At 34.7% G+C, this 17,183-nt stretch overlaps 1 protein-coding gene across 4 annotated transcripts; it reads left to right on the top strand.

Moving 5' to 3' along the window:
• Window positions 1-73: 73 nt before the first annotated feature.
• CENPK (centromere protein K) lies at window positions 74-16,941 on the top strand. 4 transcript variants are annotated; one of them, XM_084880788.1, is made up of 11 exons: window positions 74-133; window positions 3,291-3,437; window positions 5,753-5,809; window positions 6,418-6,490; window positions 7,172-7,218; window positions 11,505-11,587; window positions 11,680-11,772; window positions 12,111-12,237; window positions 14,070-14,123; window positions 14,866-14,947; window positions 16,073-16,203. In XM_084880788.1, the coding sequence occupies exons 2-10, from the start codon at window positions 3,330-3,332 to the stop codon at window positions 14,905-14,907; spliced, it is 684 nt and encodes a 227-aa protein (XP_084736914.1). In that variant the 5' UTR covers window positions 74-133; window positions 3,291-3,329; the 3' UTR covers window positions 14,908-14,947; window positions 16,073-16,203. The 4 variants fall into 4 exon arrangements, with proteins under 4 accessions (XP_084736914.1, XP_084736911.1, XP_084736912.1 ...); XM_084880786.1 differs by lacking the exon at window positions 14,866-14,947 and adding an exon at window positions 733-795 and having other exon boundaries at window positions 117-133; window positions 16,073-16,941; XM_084880785.1 differs by lacking the exon at window positions 14,866-14,947 and having other exon boundaries at window positions 16,073-16,941.
• The last annotated feature ends 242 nt before the right edge of the window (window positions 16,942-17,183 follow it).

Below are 17,183 nucleotides of genomic sequence, written 5' to 3'. Positions count from 1 at the left end.
AGGCAGCGCAGCAGGTGCGTCAGCAGCCGAGGGAGGCTCGGGATTGGCTGGTCTGGGGCCAATCAGCAGGCAGCGCGCGCGGATCCGGGCGCAGGCTTGTTGACAGCTGGAGGCGGCGGCGGCGGCGGCTGCGGTAAGAAAAGGGCCGGGGTGATCGCGCCCGCCGGGGCTGGATGGCTGCGGCCGGGAGAGGGGGGCCCTGACCTCCGGGAACCCGGGGAGCCCCGCGGGGCCGTGAGTCCCGCTCTTCGGTTCTAGAACCCCGCGGGTTAAGGGGGAATGACGGAGCGGTGGGGAGTTGATGGAACTGGCTCCCTGGGCTCCCTCAAGTGCTCCAAACAGGTCTTCTCCCCAAAGCCAAAGTTTCTTGATTCCTCCTCCCCCTCTCACCCCATACGCTCTGAAGAAGCGGGTGAGCGCTTGCTACTGTTTTCTGGGGAGAGACCCAGCCATGCCTGATTGGCCCCTGGCTGGCAGAACCACCCACTCTTCTGCCTTCACCCTGGTCTAGGCTTCCATCTCTTAGTGGCCTTCTGGACTTCAGCTCTCTTCATGAACAAAAAAGGAAAGAAATGTCCCATGGTTAAAGACAAGCACCTAACAGGACATGTGCCATCTTAATCCTTTGTTTTTAAATCCATTAAGTACAACTTGTCAAAATGACCTCCCTAAATCACTGCTTTCAAAAACCTGCTTAATAGCCTCCTGCTTACCTACTCTATTTCACACTAGGTGAATCTCTTCTTTACTTTTGCTTTGATGTGGACCCCAGATACAGGAAAGGAACTGCCGGTAGTAAGTACTTCCCAAGGGTTTTTGTTTGTTTTGTTTTTCATTTTAAAGACTCCCTTTATTTGGCCTATTCTGCCTAGCTAGTCTGATTTCTTCTCTGCCTTCTGCTCTAATCAGATCACTGTTTTGTGTCTCTCACAAGTTTGCCATACTCATCTTTGCCTTCCAGTCTTATGTTTTTATGCCTTGAAAGCATCTCCACACCACATCTAGGTTTCACCTTTACTGCTTCTCATTGGTTAAACCCATGGCAAAAATGAGGATAAGACTGATAATGACAAAGGTAGGGAGCTGGTACTGTGTACTCAGCACTGTACTAAGCCCTTTATTTTTCTAGGTAGATTTCTCTGCTCTTCTCTAGCCTGAATTCTGAAAGCATTTACATACAATCTGTATTGTGTAAGTTACCTAATCATAGCACTCCTTGCTATCTGAAATCCTATCCATTTGTTTATATTGTCTCTCCTCAGTAAAAATGGAAACTCTATGAAGACAGAGACTTTTTCACCTACACAGCTATTGCCACATTAAGGGCATATCTGTTGGAAATGATTACAGTTTTGAATTGTATGGGTGCTTTCTGTATTTCATGTATATTAGTATTTTTCCAATATTAGTATGAATTTTTTAAAATTTAGTATTAGACGTTTTAGGTTTGTACAGGGATGGTATCCCCATATAACCAGTATTGTTTATCAATAAATAATTCAAAATTAGGGTACTGAGGATGTTGGAAGTATTTCCAGAAAGATAGATTTAAGGATACAAAATGTAGGAAAGGGCTAGAGTTAAACCTTTAGTTGTTTTTATTTATTGTTTTTATATACCTCATTGTATTCTAATACTACATTGAGCTGCCAATCCAGCTAATTTGTTGAATATCTATCCACAGGCTCAAGCACACACAGTTTCACATTGCTTTTGCATACTGATAATATATTGTATTGCTTAGTAGTCTACAATGTGGGGAAAGATCAATTTACACGTAGTTTCTAAATTAAGGCATATTTAAAACATATTTTTTACTTTTTGCTTAAAAATATTCTAACATTGTTAGTGACTATGGTTTTGTGAACTTAACTATGTCCTTTGTGTATAGCAAGGAAGATATTTAGTGAAAACATTTTTGGATATGGCACAAGTTATTTAACCAGTTTTCTACTAATTGATACTCAGATTGCTAATAGTAATGTTGATAGCTGATATTGATATACCTCTTTATATGCTAGCTACAGTTTTAAGAGCTTTACATATATTAATACATTTAATTGTAACAACAACCCTAGGGTATAAGTAATGTTATCTTCATTTTAAAGATAAGGAAACTGATGCACAGCCAGTTTAAGCGTCTTGCCCAAGGTCAAACAGCTTGTAAGTATTGAAGCTAGGTTTTAGACCTAGACAAGCTGTTGAGTTACACTTATAAATTTTTTTATGAATAATGCTGTAGTAAGCATACCCATGTAGACTTGTGCAAATATAGGGTGTCCCCAAAAATGTATACACACTCTTTTAAAAATATACATACTTTTATTGACTTCAGACAGGGAGAGAGGGATAGGAAGACCAGTGATGAGAGGGAATCATTGATCAGCTGTCTCCTGCACACCCCTCACTGGGGATCAAGCCTTAATCTGGGCATGTCTCTGACTGGGGATTGAGCAGTGACCTGGTTCATAGGTTGATGCTCAACCGCTGAGCCACGCTGGCCAGGCCAAAACTGAATTCTTAATCTTGCTGAATTTGTTTCTTCCATCATCTTCCCCATCTCAGTAATTGGCAACTCCATCTTTCCAAACCTGTTTAGTAATAATTGACTCCTCTCTTTATTTGACAATCCTATGTAAGCTGTTAGGAAATCCTCTTGGCTCCATCTTAAAAATATATTCAGAATTAGACATTTGGTACAGCCTCAATATTAATCCTGGTCCACATCTTGCTTGGATTATTGCAATAGCTTTCTAATAGGATGTCCTGCTTCTGTCCTTACCTGGCTGTAATTAACCAGAGTTATACTGTTAAAATGTTACTTAAATCATGTCATTCCTCTTTAATCACTTACTATCTCAGCGTAAGTCCTTAAAATGGCCTAAAGCCCGCATGATGGTATCATCTCTCTGACCTCATCTTGTGTTCTCTATCTTACATCTTCTGCTCTAGTCACGTCATTCCCAGGTCTCAATTATTTCCTTTCTGTTTTTGCTCCGTTCTCAATTTCTCAGTAACTTCAGATGGCCTCCTTATGTAAAATTACATTGCCCTTTCCCCAGCACTCGCTATATTTCTTCCCTACTTTGCTTTTCTTCATTGCACTTATAAATCATTTTATGTCTGTAGTATGATTTTTAACATTTTTAGGCTTATTTTTGCTTTTCTTAGCTAGAATGTAGGCACCATCATAGGAGGGATTTTTATCTATTTTGCTCACTGTTACACCTTTAGCTCCTAGGTGAGTATCTCCCAAGTAATAGGTGTTCAACAAATATTTTTTACTTTAGGTTTTCTTATAAGGCTAAGGAAATCACAAGGCAATATCAATGAGTAACCAAGATCTAGATCCAGATAGTACTACAGATGAAGATGTTACAGCTGCTAAGGAAGAACTTATTAAAAAATGTGAAGAAATGTGGAAAGATCTGCAAGAAGTAAGTATCAAGAGATTAAAGTGATGTATCAATTAATTACTATAAGGTTTAATTCTGTTTCAGTAATAGACTTGAGAAAGAAATAATTCGGCTGGTTCCTGAAAGTCATTATATTGAACGATAAATATTTATGTAAGTTTTAGACCTATAATATTCATCTAGTTTATACTAGATGAACTGTAGGAAGAGAAAAAAATTATAGCAATCCCTACTACCCTCAAGGAGATTATCATCTAATGGAGGCAATAACCATTATATTGGAAGTATTATGGTAGAAATACAAAGATTGTACTTAGGAGGAGTCCTGAAATACAAAGATTGTACTTAGGAGGAGTCCTAAACCTAGACTGAAGGGGCCAAGGATAGTGTCCTAAAAGAGTGACTGAATTCAGTTCTAAAGGATTAATAGGAGTTAGCCTGTGAAATTGGGAGAGGTATACAAAGTAGAAGGAACGAAATATATAGATGTTGAAAGAGTTACTAGTAGAGAACTCCATGTAGAATATTATGATTTACGTAAATTAGGAAAAGAAGACTTGTGAAGTGAGACTGGAGAGGTAATTCAGAGCAAGAACAAGACCAGTTTTGTTGAGCGTATAGTGTGGGAAGCCATGAAAGGATTATAAATACGAAGTGACATGATGAGATATGTAGTTTGAGAAAATTACTCTGGTGATTTTGAAGAAAAGTGAGACTACAGGTAAAAAGCATTTAGGAGGCTGTAGTAGTAGTCCTGGTAAGAAGTACTGAAGGGCTAAATTCTGTCATTGCAAAAAGAAGAATGGATTCAAGGGATATTAAGGGGGTAGGACCAAAAGGACTTGGAGGTTAGTTGTTGTGAAGTGGGGGGGTGAGGGGTTATGAATAGTTTCCAGTTCCTGGCTTGGGCCATTGGATGATTGGTGGAGTTATTTCCTGAGATAGAGAAATTAGAAGTTAGAGGACACCCAATTCTGGAGTTTGAGTAAAAGTATGAGTTACTTTAGAAAATGTTATTTTTGAAATATATGTATTTTTTGAGTCCATGAGACAGAGTCACTTTTGGTACACTACAGTATTTTGGTAATTTAGTAATAATTGACTCCTCTCTTTATTTGACACTACTAGTATATGTAAGCTGTTAGGAAATCCTATTGGCTCCATCTTAAAAATATATTCCGAATTAGACATTTGGTGTGGCCTCAATATTAATCCTGGTCCACATCTTGCTTGGATTATTGCAATAGTTTTCTAATAGGCTTTTCTATTTCTATTTCCTATTTCTACTTGAAATAATAAATGATAGTGTATCATAGTATATGATGCAGGCCACAGTCATTTTTTTCACATTTTATTCTTCACAGTAAATTTTTAGTTGGAAATTAAGAGAGCACATAATTTTGTTAACTATCCTGTAATCTAATACCCACCTTACTTTCTCCCACCTCCATATACATTCTATCCTTAATTTCAAATGCATAAAAGAAGCTACAAAACTGTTATTCTCTAGAGCATTTGAGGTTTTGCTCCATAACCTATGTCATTATTTGGCTCAACTAAACTCATATTTTAAAAAAAGATGTTGTTGTCCTAGTTGGTTTGGCTCAGTGGATGGAGCGTTGGCCTGCAGACTGAAAGGTCCTAGGTTTGATTCCGATCAAGGGCACATATCCAGGTAGCAGGCTTGATGGGTTGTAGGCTCAATCCCCAGTTAAGGGGTGGCCAGCAGGCAGCTAGTCAATGATTCTCTCTCATCATTGATGTTTCTCTCTTCCTCTTTCTTCCTCTCTGAAATCAATAAACATATGTTTTTAAAAAAGATATTGTAAATAGAAATTAGCACAAATAAAATTTAAATTAATCATAATTTTGTTCAGATATAATTGCTATTAACAGTTGTGGATTTTTTTTAATGGCACAGATAAAAATGTCTCTTAAAGGCTTTATTTTCTTGTAATCGTAACTGTCTTCTTACCGCTTTTGTTATTTTCCTATAGTGATTTCTCTTGTTCCCCATTTTTCCATTATCTAGCTTCTAGCTCACCTAGTTTTCGCTTTCATTCTTTTTTCCTTATTTCCCATATTAATTTTTAAAACTCTGTATAGAGTCTAGTATACTCTTTTAATGTATTCATCTTGGGACCAATTTGGCTGCCTTCCTTACCTTCTTGCTTAGAAAGTGAGGAATTGAAAACAATTTGTTGTTTTATATCAGGTAATTATGTATTGTTTTAAAATAATATGACATTGACTGGTATAAAAGGGGAGGGAGAGGAAATTTTGGGTTATAGTGTGACTTGTTTTTTTCTTTTTTTCTTTTTACTTTTTAAATCAAGTATCAGAATAAATTATCACTTATTGGAACCGAGACACTCACTGATTCAAATGCTCAGGTATGAAACCTTCTTTTCTTTGGAATTCATTGTTTTGGATAAGAAGTTTATCTGTCAAGTGTGCTTAATCACTTGGATAATTCTCTACCCTTTCTGATTTAAGAGAAGTATTTTAAAAACTATCTTAAATAAGCTATTATAAATAAACTAGTGGCCCGGTGCACAAAATTCAGGCATATTAAAAGGGAATTAATTAGAGGAAATAATTTAATATTGCTATTTGCCCTTTCTCTATAATAGAAGTATCACATGTGAAAGAAAATTAGTAAAACGTGTATAAAAATCTCCCTCTCGCATCGCAGGAATTTAGGGAATAAACTTAATGTAGTTAGGTTCTTTTGTTTTAGATTGAGTGGTGAAGTAGAATTGATCATTTTTTAATACAATGTCACTAATATAACTGGCAATTTCTGAGCTATAAATTGGTTTAAAGCAGAATTCTGTTTGGAGAGATAATTTTTTTATAATTTAGGTAGATATTATGTTAGCCATTTATGTTAAGACCTTGTATTAATGTATAAAGAATCTCTACACATTCATCATGAATAGCTATGAATATTATACAAGAAATGATTTTGTTTTATTCTCTTGTTCTTTTTTTTTTATAGCTGTCATTATTAATTATGCAAGTGAAATGTTTAACTGCTGAACTCAGTCAATGGCAGAAAGAAATTCCTGAAAGTAAGATTCTTATTTTTAGGTTTATATTTTTGTAAACAAAGTAATGACAAATTAATGATCACTAGCCCAGCCAATGTAGCTCAGTGGTTGAGCGTAGACCTATGAACCAGGAGGTTATGGTTCAATTCCTGGTCAGGACACATGCCTGGGTTGTGGGCTCGATCCCCCGTGGGAGGCATGCAGGAGGCAGTCCATCAATGATTCTCTCCTATCATTGATGTTTCTATCTCTCTGGCTCTCCCTTCCTCTCTGAAATCAATCAATATATATATTTTTAAAAAGATAATAACTATCTGGTATGATCCCATTCTTATAAAACCAGCATTGACAAAATTACTAACTCTTGCATGTATATGTACAGATAAATGTGTATATGTATACGTGAATAGGATCCTATGCACAGAAGGAATGCACTAGAGGTTGTTAATTTTGAATTTTAATGATTGGGAAAACAAAACAAGAAAAGAAAAAGCCACTGAAAACAAAAAGTGTGATAGCACATTGATCTAAAATAATATATATATGTAAAGCTATTAAATAAGAATGATTTCATAAACTTACATATTTCATAAGAAGTTCTGTAACATTAAATGGAAAGGAAAAGGGGTATCTGAAGAACCACAAAGTCAAATTCTTGACTTTTGAGAGTTAACTAAGCATATGTTAATTTTGTTTCTATAGTACTTCCACTAAATGAAGAGGTTCTGGTAACATTAGGAAAAGAAGAGGTAAGTCACTTAATGAATTTTTAGTAACCCTACTATAAATGTTTTAGGTAAGTTCATGCCATAAGGAATAGGATAAATACTCTTTAAAACCATATTTTCTATTTTGACATTAATTATGCTTTATTGAAGAGAATATTTTATAATTTTTGGGCCTCTGATTTTTATTACTGTTATTTTTTTTATTTTTTTAAAATTACAGTTGACATACAATGTTATATTACTTTTAGGTATACAATTTGGTGATTAGACCTTTATATAACTTACGAAGTGATCATTTTCCATTGTATATGTACCAGTTCTTCTTTATTCATTTGTCTATTGATGGACTTTTAAGTTGCTTCCATATCTTGGTTATCGTAAATAATGCTGCAGTGAATAGACAGATGCGTATGTCTTTTGGGTTTCTTTGGATAAATCACCCGAAGTGGAATTACTGGGTCCTTTTTTGTCTCTTGCTATACCTTTGTTTTAAAGTCTGTTTTTGTCTGGTATAAGTATTGCTATGGCAAGCTTTTTTTCTTCTTTTTTTTTTTTTCCATGAAATATTTGTTTTATACCTTTGTGTGATTTTCAGTCTGAAGTGAGACTTGTAGACAGCATATGTATGGGTCTTTTTCTTATCTATTCAGCCATCCTGTGTCTTTTGATTGGAGCATTTTATCTGTTTGTATTTAAAGTAATTTAAAGATAGATGTTTATTGACATTGTATTATTCTTATTTTTTTTATCTTTTTTTGAAAGAAGACCCTTTAACATTTTTTATAAACTGGCTTGGTGGTGATGAACTGCTTTATGTTTTTCTTGTCAGGGGAGCTCTTTATTTGTTCTTTCATTCTAAATGATAGCCTTGCTGGGTAGAGTAATCTTGGTTGTAGGTCCTTGCTTTTCATCACTTTAAATATTTCATGCCACTCCCTTCTGGCCTGCAAAGTTTCCGTTGAAAAATCAGTTTTATGGGAGCTCCCTTTTAGGCAAATAACAGCTTTACTCTTGCTGCTTTTAAGATTCTCTTTGTTTTTAACCTGTTGCATTTTAATTATAATGTGTCTTGGTGTGGGCCTCTTTGGTTTCATCTTGTTTGGAACCATCTGCGATTCCTAGATTTATCTATTTCCTTTGCCAAGTTAGAAAAGTTTTTAAAGTTCATTTTTATAAAGTTTCAATCTTTTTAGTAAAGTACTCCTTTTGTTCATGGATTTTATTTTTGAGTTTATTAATCTTCATATCTGTATTTTCTTATAACTCATTGAGGTTTTTTTTCAGAACTGTAATCTTGAATTCTCTGTTACTTAAATTACATATTTCTATGTCTTTATGTTTATTTTCTGGAGATATTTTATTTTATTTTTGAGCTGCTCTGTTATCTTGGTTATTCATGGTGGATTCCTTCTCTACTGAGGTGTCTATATGTGAGTGGCATTTCTCTAATAAATTGATAAGAGGTTTTTCTATTGTTTTCTAGTAGTTTGCATTGAAGCACAGCTGTTTAGTCTCCTGCACTGCTCTGCAGGGTGATGGGAATGTCCTGTGTTCCCTGGGAAGGTGGGCATCTCCTCTGTGTTCAGGTTGCCTCAGTCTCACAGGCCAGACCTAGTGGGGAGTGTGGTGGGCAGTGTGCTCTAAATCTGAAATCCCAGTGCTGTCCGCTGTAGCCACATGCAGCTGTGATGGATGGGGGTGGTGTGAGCGAGGGGAAGCTGGCAGCTGTCTTTGTTGCTTTGTTCTCCCAGGAATGGTGACTGGCAAACCTCAGCGGTCTCCCCTCTGTGTCTTCATCCAATCCTGCGTTAATCACAGATCGTGCCTCTCCTCCCTACCCAGGTCACTGGGTTCAGTCATGGTGCAGACTAACAGTTCCTTCAGGAATACTCGCTGCATGGCTCTGCTCCTCCCTGCTGAGGGGAGCACCAGTGCTTACCTGATTCTGCCCCTCTGTAGGCTGAGCCTCACAGTGAATTCTGGGCTACGAGATCCAGGCTGCATCCTTGGCACTATCTCAGCTCTTCTCCCTCCCCATCTCCCCCGTTTTCTTCTACTTGCCCCCCTTCAGTTGTTTCAACACTTGGATCTCTCAGATGTGTTTGTTGAGCAGGAAATCCTTTGTTGAATTATAACTGTTCAAATTGTTGAAACCTCAAGGGATCTCTGATGCCACCATTCCTTTGACCACAAAGTCCACTTCTGAGCCAACTCTCAGGGTTTTAACCAAGACCACTCTTAGATTCTGTGATTAGCTAGACAGGCTCACAGCATTCAGAAGAGCAATTCTAGTCAAGGTTGTGTTTATTATAGTGAGAGGACACAGACTGAAATGAGCAAAGGGAAAAGGCACGTGGGCCAAACTTATAGGTGTTCTTTCCCAGTGGATGTGTTTGCTTCTCCCTGCAACTGTGTGTGACAACTTGGTCAAACTGTGGTTCAACGGGGAAGTCGCCTGGCCAGTGTTGCTCAGTGGTAGAACATCAGCTCATGAACAAAGCAGTGGCACATGCCAGGTTGCCGGCTTGATCCCCAGTAGGGGGTGTGCAGGTAGCAGCCAATCAAAGTTTTTCTCTCATCGATGTTCCTATCTTACTATCCCTCTCCCCTCCTCTCTCTCTAAAATCAATAAAAACATTTTTTTTTTGAATAAAAAAGCCAGGCAAATGCATTTTAGCATTTGTTGTCCATGGTCTTTATCAGGAGTCCCATCACTATGCATGCTGGGCCTCCGTGACTGACTTCAGCTACGCAGACTCCAAGTTCCAGAACAAAAATGCATTTCCCAGGAATGACATAGTCAGAACAAACTGTGTAATCAAACTGGTACTAACTGGCCCAAGGCCCCGAGCATACGCAAAAACACTCGCAATAGGCAGAACATTCCAGTGGCTCACAGCTTCTCTTCCAGGAATCCACCAGAAGCCAGTCCTAAAGAAAAGCTTTTCTTGGTAATGGTCAGAGTTTGTGCAACGTTAGCCTGCTGAGTTAACCCTCTCACTGAAACTTGTTTTTTTACTCTCTTAACGGTATCTTTTGAAGAGCATAAGCTCAAAATTGGGTTAATTCTATTTTATCAACTTTTAAAATTTGGGCTCAAATATAGGAAATATTTGTCCAATTTAAGGTCACAAAGATTTTCATGTATGTTTTCTTTTAGAAATTTTAAAGTTGTAGAATTCACATTTAGGTTTATAATCCATTTTGAAATAATGTTTATACATGAAATGAGTTGTTGATAAAGGTTTATTTTTTGCATATAGATACAAATTGTTCCAACACAAATTGTTGAAAGAACTGTTTTGACTTTTCTTTTACTGAAATTTAATTGCCATGTATGGGTGGATCTGCTTCTAGATTCTTTATTTGTTCTCCATTCTGTGCTTTGGATGTGTCTCTTTCTTGGTTCAGTGTTTCTATCTTAATCCAATACCACATTGTTTTACTTACTGGAGCTTTGTAATAAGTCTTGAAAACAAATAGTATGAGTCATCTAACTTTGTTGTTTTTTTACCAAAATTGTTTTATATTTTCATATAGAGTTGGCTTGTCATTCTATCCCATAAAAAACTTACTGGAGTTTTGATTGAGGTTGCCCTAAATCTATTTATTTACTTTTGAAAATATGTTTTATTGATTATAGAAAGAGAGATGGGGGGAGAGAGAGAGACATTATTGTGAGAGAGAAACATCTATCTGTTGCCTTCTATATGCACCCTGACCAGAACTTAACCTGAAACCTGGGCATGTGCCCTGAATGGAAATTGAACAGGAGAACTTTTGGTGCATGATACAATGCCCAACCAAGCCACACCAGCCAGGGCTAGACTTACTTTTTTCCATAGAACTTACCACTCACTGGAATTACATATTTGTTTGTTTGTCTGGATTCCCCTTTTTGTTCCGTTCACCTTTGCATCCCTGACTCCCTTCAACAATGCCAGATAGTCAATTAGTATTTGTTGAACGAATAATAGTTGTATTTATTTGTGTTTGTTTTTGTATAGTCTCCTTAAGAAAAGAGACCTAATTTACCTGGTTACTGAAAACTCACTCTTAAGTTGCCTTTCAATATGTAATGTATTGCTCAAAAACCCCATCTTATATTTTTGAATTTGACAATGGAATATTACAGAGAACTTAGCACCTGCTCTATATGTCCATTTTAAAGACTTTCTGCTCAGCTTTTTTGCTGCAAATTTCTGAGTGTAAATTTTAGAATTAAACATAAATTTTACTATTATTCAGAAATATGACTAGTTGTGTGATTAAATAATAAGCAATTAATATGAATTATTTTGTTCTAGTTCCAAAAATTGAGACATGATCTTGAATTGGTACTATCTACTGTTCAGTCAAAGAATGAAAAGTTAAAGGAAGACTTGGAAAGGTATATTTGTAATTGCTATTAGTCATTGATATGTTGAATTGGCATTGATGTTTTATTTGGCTGCTGTTCATTTTATTTTTCTGTGTTGAAAGGGAGCAACAATGGTTGGATGAACAGCAACAGATATTTGAATCTCTCATTGTACTACACAATGAATTGAAGCATCAGACTGTGACAGAATCAAGGTATTATTTTTGTGTCCTATGTTTTTAAATTAGGAGAAAGTATTTTCTTTCTTTCTTTCTTTCTTTTTTAACATGAAAAGGGGTAAATTTTACCAAAAAAAATGTGAGTCTTATCCCAGCTTTTGATTTATATTATTACATGATCTTTTATGAATAACTTGACTTTTAGTTTCCCTATATATTAAATAGAGAATATTACTTTCGTAAAACTAGTGAAATTTGGTTTGAGCAAGTAAAATTTGAACTGAGTTCTTGATCAACCTTGTGAGTAACCAGTTATATACACTTATGTATCTTGTTAGTGAACTATTTCTCTTCATTATTTTAAAATCTATTAGAACCTTTAAAGAGCTGAAAACTAAACTACATGATGTAAAAGAATATAAAGAGAAACTATTGGTTACCTTGAGTGAGTTTCTAGAAGACCACTTTCCTCTGCCTGATAGAAATGTTAAAAAGAAAAGGGTAAGTTTTAAAGAAAACATTCATGTGGATATGCATGTATGCAATTGTTTCCGATAGGATCAAATGTAAATTTCTGATAAATATTTGCATGTTTATTATACATTTCAAAGACACATACACATAGATAGATGTAGAGAAATAGTTCCTCATTACATTAGCAATTTATTGAAAAATTAGAAGCAACCTTGTTCAACAATATGAGGAGTTAAATACATATTTTTATATTGTATCCATATGATGGGGAAAGTGCAACTTTAAAAAACTTATTGAGCCCTGGTCCAGTGGCTCAGTTGGTTGGAGAGTTGTCCTGTACACCAAGAGGTAGTGGGCTCGATTCCCTCTCAGGGCACATACCCAAGTTGCAGGTTCGATCCCTGGTGGGGCACTAGCAGGGAACAACTGATCAATGTTTCTCTCTCACATCAATGTTTCTCTCTCTCCCTCTCCCTTCCTCTCTCTTAAAAAAAAATCAATAAAAACATATTTTAAAAAAATGTATTGAACACTATCAAAGGAATAAATTAAATGCTCACAATTTATTGTTAAATGAGTAAAAATAGATGATTAAATTGTATGTCTAATTTATATCAAAAGATGTAATAGTGCTTATGTGTAGGGGCTAGGATCGTAGGAGAGATTTTTCATTTTTACTGTTTTGAATATTTTCCATGAACACGTGTAACTTTTAAAATGGTAAGAATTGTTTGAAATCTGTTTATGTGCCCTGGCCAGCGTTGCTCTGTGGTTAAAGTGTCATCATTCTCCTCCGCACTGGACGGTGTCAGGCTTGATTCTTGGTCAAGGGCCCACACCTGAATTTAAGGTTTGATCCCGGCCCCCTGTCAGGGTGCGTGTAGGAGACAACCAATAGATGTGTGTCTCTCTCACATCGATGTTTCTCTCTTTCCCCCTTTCCCTTCCTGTCCAATGTCTTTAAAAAAATCAAAGAAAAATATATCCTTGAGTGAATATTCAAAATATAAATATGACAGTATGTTCAAATAGAGGTTAATAGGACGAAATAGATGTCCAAAAGCTAATGCAATCTTAAGCGTAATGAATAGGATTCCAGCATCTGTAACTATGGAAATGAATCTTCTTTTGGTGTTCAAATCACACCAATATCATTGTGGAGATTGGATTTAAAAAAAAAAAAAAAAGGCAAATTAGATCACATTTAAAGAACAGCCATAATACTGAAGGGCTACAAGGCTACGGCTTATGAAAAATAATTGAAGGAACTAATAATGATTAATATGGAAAAGACCTGAGATGCATAATAGCTGGCTTCAAATGTTTAAGGAACTCTTGCATAGAATTGGAAAGGATTCTCTGTCATTTCAAGGATAAAGAACCAGTTAGTTAACATTACGGACTGTCGAGAACTGTAGAAAGATGAGCAAACAAGGCTCCCTAGGAAGCAAGTTTCCTGTCCTGAAGCTGTATAAATACAGTCTGCAGTGTCATTTGTTTGGGTTATTTTGATTGGGAGATTCAAACACTATACTTTGATATATGTAAGTATAAAATATATATAATATAGCATCCATTTTATATTTATAGATAGTCTGAATTGTATCTTCTAGTAATCGCAAACGATTTCACTGTCTTAGAGGTTGTTCCAGCTTTTTTTTATGAAAACAATTGTTAGTACAAGCAGGTTGTTTATATTCTGAATTATTTTTAAATCACCTAATATAAGTGTTTGGTTTTAGTATACCTTGCACCATTGCAATTAAGAAGTATTAATTTTTTGTAATAAGTATAGTTTAATATTTTGCCATTGGCAGAATCATAATGTTAATTCTTTCTTATTCATGTTTCTCTCAAAGAAAAATACTCAAGAATCAACTATACAGCTGATAACATTACATGAAATGTTAGAGGTAAGTGTTTTGTGTAGTTATTTTGTCTTGAAGATGTCTGTTAAGTAGTGATTTGTGAATAATTTTTCATAGGCTTGAGAAAGAAAAAATACTGCTTTAGTTCTTAAAGTAAACACCAATCTTTATTAGATATACTTATGTTAATTTATCTTAGGTATAAAATTAGTTTGTGTTTTCTATATAGCATTAGAAAGAATAGTGTCATTTTTTGAAAGAACATGAAATTAGAGCCTAACTCAATCATATTTCAATATTATTACTTCAAGAAAATTTTATGATATTATTTAATATTTACACAATGAAACCTTATGCTGTCACTTTGTATCTTTAGTGAGCAACTCTGCATTCTATTGAAAATACAGTACACAGTGAGTTTAAGGATTCTTTCAACAAAATTGTAGAAATCCATGCATAATATTTCCTTAATTAACATCAGCCTCTTTTTTTCATAATGTGAGTACTAAGTAATTTCAAATAATTATAGAATTGGTAAAGAAATATCTTTTTCTGCTTTACATTTACCTTTCCTTTTATAAATATCTTCGACTTTTTATTTTATTATTTTAAAAAAGTATTTTAATTTATTTCAGAGAGGAAGGGAGAGGGAAAAAGAGATAAAAGCATCAGTGATGAGAGAGAATCATTGATCAGCTGCCTTCTGCACGCCCCACACTGGGGATCGAGCTCACAACCCGGGCATATGCTCTGACTGGTATTTGAACCGTGTCCTCATGATTCGTAGGTCGGCACTCAACCACTGAGCCATGCCATCCGGGCTCTTTGACATTTTAAGAAAATGCTTTTGAACGTCATCCACTTATCAAGTATGTTAAATATTTGAGAAATCTTGGTCTCACAATCCATTGCGAATTAGGCAGAAAGGAAGGTAAAAAGTCTATGAAGAGGGAGATATTTAACAATTAGTGTTTCTTTTTCTTTATTTTATATATATATATGCTTTTTTATTGATTTCATAGAGGAAGGGAGAGATAGAAACCAAGCCTGCAACCCAGGCATGTGCCCTTGAATCAAACCTGAGACCCTTCGGTCCACAGGCCGACACTCTATCCACTGAGCTAATTATGGCTAATGTGTCCTTTTAAATTAATTATCAAGTTAAGGAGAAAGAGTGATATCATTAGATTTGTTTCATTGTAATTTTATGAATTGGATACTCAAGTCTCTATTTTTATCCAGTTATATAGTTTTGATGCCTCAAGATATCTTAATATAGATAATTATGCTCTGAAAGCAAAAGGCAAAAAAGAAAACAAAGCAAAATACAAATATTTATTAGATTTGTATGTTATATCAAATTATATTAAGATATCTTAATATATTTCTAATTCCAATTTATACTAAAACTAACCACTATTTTTATGGATGACTTAACTTTTTTTAAAAAACAAAAGTTGTCATGTATGTGGCTGATATTAGCAGTGATTAACTGGGTAAACATATGTAATTTTCCAATAGTATACTCTGAGATCTCATCTAAAATTTAGAATTAGAAACAATTTTTTGTCTCCAACTTACATTATCAATGATAAAAATAAACAGTATATGAACTGGAATTTAGCGAAAAACAAAACAATATACATGTTCATGTTAAAGTTGAATTTTTATCATTTAATTACTTCTGGCAACTACTAGAATTAGAAATAAGTATGTAAAAATAAGTAATTGCTTTGAAATAGGAATAATATTTAATTCTATTATCATCATACTTAAGTGAGATCAAAAGATTTTTGCCCCTTACAATATGTACTTGAAATAGCTAAAGTTAATGATAGATGAAAATTTTATTTCAATAATTGAGATACTGATATTATTATGAAATGTGATTGAGATGAGAATTTTATAGTTTTATTTTATTGCTATGGCACTTAATATTTGTATAAATGATGCATTTTCTTTTCCATATTCCTTAAAATAACATATTTTCCTAGATTCTTTTAAATAGATTATTTGATGTTCCACATGATCCATATGTCAAAATCAGTGATTCTTTTTGGCCACCTTATATTGAGCTGCTCCTGCGTAATGGAATTGCCTTGAGACACCCAGAAGATCCAAACCGAATCAGACTGGAAGCTTTCCATCAGTAAAGTATGCTCTGTTTTTCACAAGTACTTACAGAATCTTGTCATTCAAGAATAAATGGAAACACTGAGTGTTACTTGGATAAAGAAAATCATATGCACATCAAAGCATGTAGTTCATATTCCTTCTATCCTTAAAATGATACGTGCTGCCATGTACTATTTGTTTAAAAAGGGTCCTTTCACATTCAGCTCTGTGCTTTGGTGTGTTCAAGTTGATTGACAAGGATACAAATAAAAATATTCTAGACTTCATTATAAAACATTTAATGTACCCCTTGCAGCAATATTTGGAAAAGTCTTTGTTAATTTATGATATTGCTTAAGTCATAATTTTAAAAAAATTTATGACAGTTTCTTTTATTCATTTTGAGTTCTGTTTGTTGCTTAACTCCATTAAATTTAGGAATAATAATGAAAAGGCCATTTAATATGCAGATGGTTTTAAAATTGACTTTGTATCTGATGTAGAAGGAAGCATAATTTAAAAGTATTTAGTAAATATGCCCATACATACTGCCTTATTTCTAGATTTGTTAAAAATTGAAATGTAAAAAAAAACCAAATGGATGAAAGTAGAAAACTTTTTAAATGTGTATCACATATCAAATGATATATATTAAACCATTCGTCTGTTCGTTATTACTAACAAAATTGTGTTAATAAAACTTTGTTTATCTTTATGACTTTTCTGTAAATAAAATTCTCTTATATTTAGCTTTTGGTGATGTGGCATGATATTTTTATAAAATAAAGACACTATTTGATAGGTAGATAAATGAAGATAATATAGGGCTCATTCAGTATTGTATGCAAGCTAAACTATAAAATTCAAAACTCATTCGCTTTTGTTACTAAATGGGTTCACTTGCCAAAACACATCACAGCCCAATGAGACATGCATAGGAGTTTGCAGCAAAAAAAAGTAAGGGTTAATTAGTTCAGGAAGCAGCCCGGA

This window comes from Pipistrellus hanaki, assembly GCF_964339955.1.
Source record: "Pipistrellus hanaki genome assembly, chromosome: 4".
NCBI lineage: Eukaryota > Metazoa > Chordata > Mammalia > Chiroptera > Vespertilionidae > Pipistrellus > Pipistrellus hanaki.
The sequence above is the reverse complement of the archived record's forward strand: the minus strand, read 5'-3'. Positions and strand labels throughout refer to the sequence as shown.

What these genes read in the sequence shown, in the direction of transcription:
- CENPK (XM_084880785.1), top strand. Translation starts at nt 3,330, where the DNA reads ATGAGTAACCAAGATCTAGATCCAGATAGTACTACAGATGAAGATGTT. An exon ending in TGTGGAAAGATCTGCAAGAA is followed by an intron (nt 3,438 to 5,752) that starts GTAAGTATCAAG and finishes TTTTAAATCAAG; the next exon opens with TATCAGAATAAATTATCACT. An exon ending in GCAGAAAGAAATTCCTGAAA is followed by an intron (nt 6,491 to 7,171) that starts GTAAGATTCTTA and finishes TTGTTTCTATAG; the next exon opens with TACTTCCACTAAATGAAGAG.